Here is a 2,655-nt window from a genome sequence, read left to right as displayed (position 1 = left end):
AGTCCTGACCTGTAGATGAGTGTAAACTGTAGAGTCCTGACCTGTAGATGAGTGTAAACTGCAGAGTCCTGACCTGTAGATGAAATGATTTTTATCGTCCTGCAGGCTCTGATGGAAAATTAATTTGAATCTGAGGTATTTTTTTATAAAAATCGTTAGATTACTCTAAAGCAAAATGAGGGAAAATCGCTGTCAATTACAGACATTCTGTTTACGTGAGCAGCTGTCAGTCAACACCTGTCAACCTCCAGACACACGATGGAGCGTGTCTGAACCAATCACTGATCAGCTGACTGATTTAAATACATCTTAACATTCATGAGGTACTTTACATTGACTGTTTATGGTTGAGTGTGGGCGTGTAGAGGGTAGAACCTGAGGCGGGACCTCGTGCGCAAACTCTGACGTGTGGCTGTGATTTATAAAGGAAAGATGAGCAGAAACGTGCGTACGTACGGTTTTATAAATTTGAAATTTTTTTTTAGCGTACGCCATTTCCGCCTTTTGGCCGTACGTTCACTTTTAGTATGGTTTCCACGCAATCCTTTATAAATGAGACCCCAGGTCACCAAGCAGTGAGGCCATAGTGATGCAAGGATTTGTAACCCAATTTAACCAGTAAAAAAAGAGAAAAAGACGCACAATGTGAGAGAGTTAAGTTAGTACAAGAAGAATGACAGAGATTGTGGGATCATTTGAAAAAATTCTGTCAAGCTAAAAATTTTCTACAGTTTTTTTTTTTTTACTTTTTCAGACTGTCATGTTTTTTGAGAASACCAACACAACTATCAGGATGATAAAAGACATGAAAAATATTTTAGGCGAAAACTGAAGCAATATTGAAAAAAAAAAGGACAGAAACTTACCTTTTTAGACCAGATATGAAATACATGCTCTTTGGTAATAACAGGTAGACCTGGTCTGTAAGTACAGCATGAATAATCTTCTTGGCTACAGACTCTGGATTCAGGATAGGCAGGATTCTAGGCCACCTGTTGAAAAAWAAAAACAAATCGAAATAAAAAACATTAGCTGCAAAACTGTTAATGACTGATCATGACACCACTGATAAAAAGGGACAAGACATTAATAGAAAAACAATGGGAAATGGGGGTAAAACTAACATGGAAACACTCACTGCCAGCCAACCACAAAAGAGTGTCCACCTGAAATTAACGGTTCTATAAAACTGAATTTTTATTTATTGGCGTACACCATTTTCACCTTTATAAAAGAGGCCCCTAGACAGACTGTGATGCTACTTCCTAAAATGCTTCGAACTTACAAGTCTACACAAAGAGCAGCCCCTGAGAAAAATAAGAAATATGTTTTCCTGGACATTACTCAGAGACTAAATGAACCATCATCAAACAGAACTTTTCTTTTTTTTCTTTCTTTATTTTTTTTTACCTTACATAAGTTGGGACAGGAGCTCCTACAGAAGAAACMGAATATTTATAGGAATGATACACTACCTGGCCAAAAACAAAGTGTCCACCTGGATGTAACTCAGGTCTATGATGTGGGCTCTCTGCAGGTGGTCAGGTCTAGGTTCAGCAACAGTTTGTGCTCANGCCTTTTGGCCGTACGTTCACTTTTAGTATGGTTTCCACGTAATCCTTTATAAATGAGACCCCAGATCTGTAAAGTTACCATAAAGAGTAAAAGATATAGTATTGAAATAATCCTAAAAATTGTTACAATTAAGCAAAATGTTGTGCAGACTWGTGTTGTTCTAAAATATATTCTAAATCCTGAGTATCCAATGTGGCTCCATTAAATTCATTATTATAAAATGGAAAGATTATTTCACCAAAGCTAACCAGCCAGCAGAGCATCTTCCCCAGAAACCCGCAAACCAAGTAAGGAGGGAACCAATAAGAGAAACATCCAGGAATCTAAAGATAGTTTCGAATGGAACTAAAAGCTGCACATTTTGACTCATAAATGTGGCAGGAAAACACCGGTAAAAAAATTCATATAATGCTGAAAAACAACAACCTTAGAGGGAGGTATGGTGTTGGAAGTATCATATCATGGTCAAACTTGATGCTGGGAATGCTTTTTAAGACTGTAGCATGACTTTGGAGGGTAATTAGTTGTTATGTTGAGTTCATTCTGCCGTTTTTCATTTTTAGTTTGTATCACAGATTGATAATCACTGTAACTAATGTGAATTAAAAGACACTTCCCAAAACCCTAAATTACTTTTACATTCCTGGTTGTAAAAAAGATCCTCAAGTGGAATAAATACCTTTGCAACCATTGTAAAGCGGCTCCAGCTTTTATAATTTTTTTTTAAAATACAGTTGATGCAACAAACCAAATTAATTTTAGAACTGAAGGAACAAAAACTTATTTTTAATGTGTAAACAAATTGTACATCCCATTTACCTGAAGCTGATACAGAATTTTGAACAAATAATTATAAAGCCCATCTGGTGACATAATATTAAAAAAATTATCACATGGCCACGCAATAATAATTAATGCGTGACCAATGGGCTAATTTTGAGCAGCCTTCTTGTGAGAAACAGACATTATTGGAGTCAGATTATAAATAGCCTGCATTGTTTTGTCTTTAACTGTTTAAATATGCACACATATTATTATTATTATTATTACTATTATTTTTACTATTATCATTATTATTAT

General features: G+C 35.6%; 1 protein-coding gene across 1 annotated transcript in view; it reads right to left on the bottom strand.

The window, feature by feature from the left end:
- LOC106510864 (short chain dehydrogenase/reductase family 16C member 5) overlaps positions 1-2,655 on the bottom strand; it is a gene marked incomplete at its 5' end in the record, with an annotated part of 13,978 nt that overhangs the window by 2,304 nt on the left and 9,019 nt on the right. The window contains 1 exon segment of the mRNA XM_013999595.1: positions 867-992. Within this exon segment, the coding sequence (XP_013855049.1) occupies positions 867-992 (126 nt within the window).

This window comes from Austrofundulus limnaeus, unplaced genomic scaffold, assembly GCF_001266775.1.
Source record: "Austrofundulus limnaeus strain Quisiro unplaced genomic scaffold, Austrofundulus_limnaeus-1.0 Scaffold2361, whole genome shotgun sequence".
NCBI classification, from domain to species: Eukaryota; Metazoa; Chordata; class Actinopteri; order Cyprinodontiformes; family Rivulidae; genus Austrofundulus; species Austrofundulus limnaeus.
This window is presented reverse-complemented; position numbering and strand designations above follow the sequence as displayed.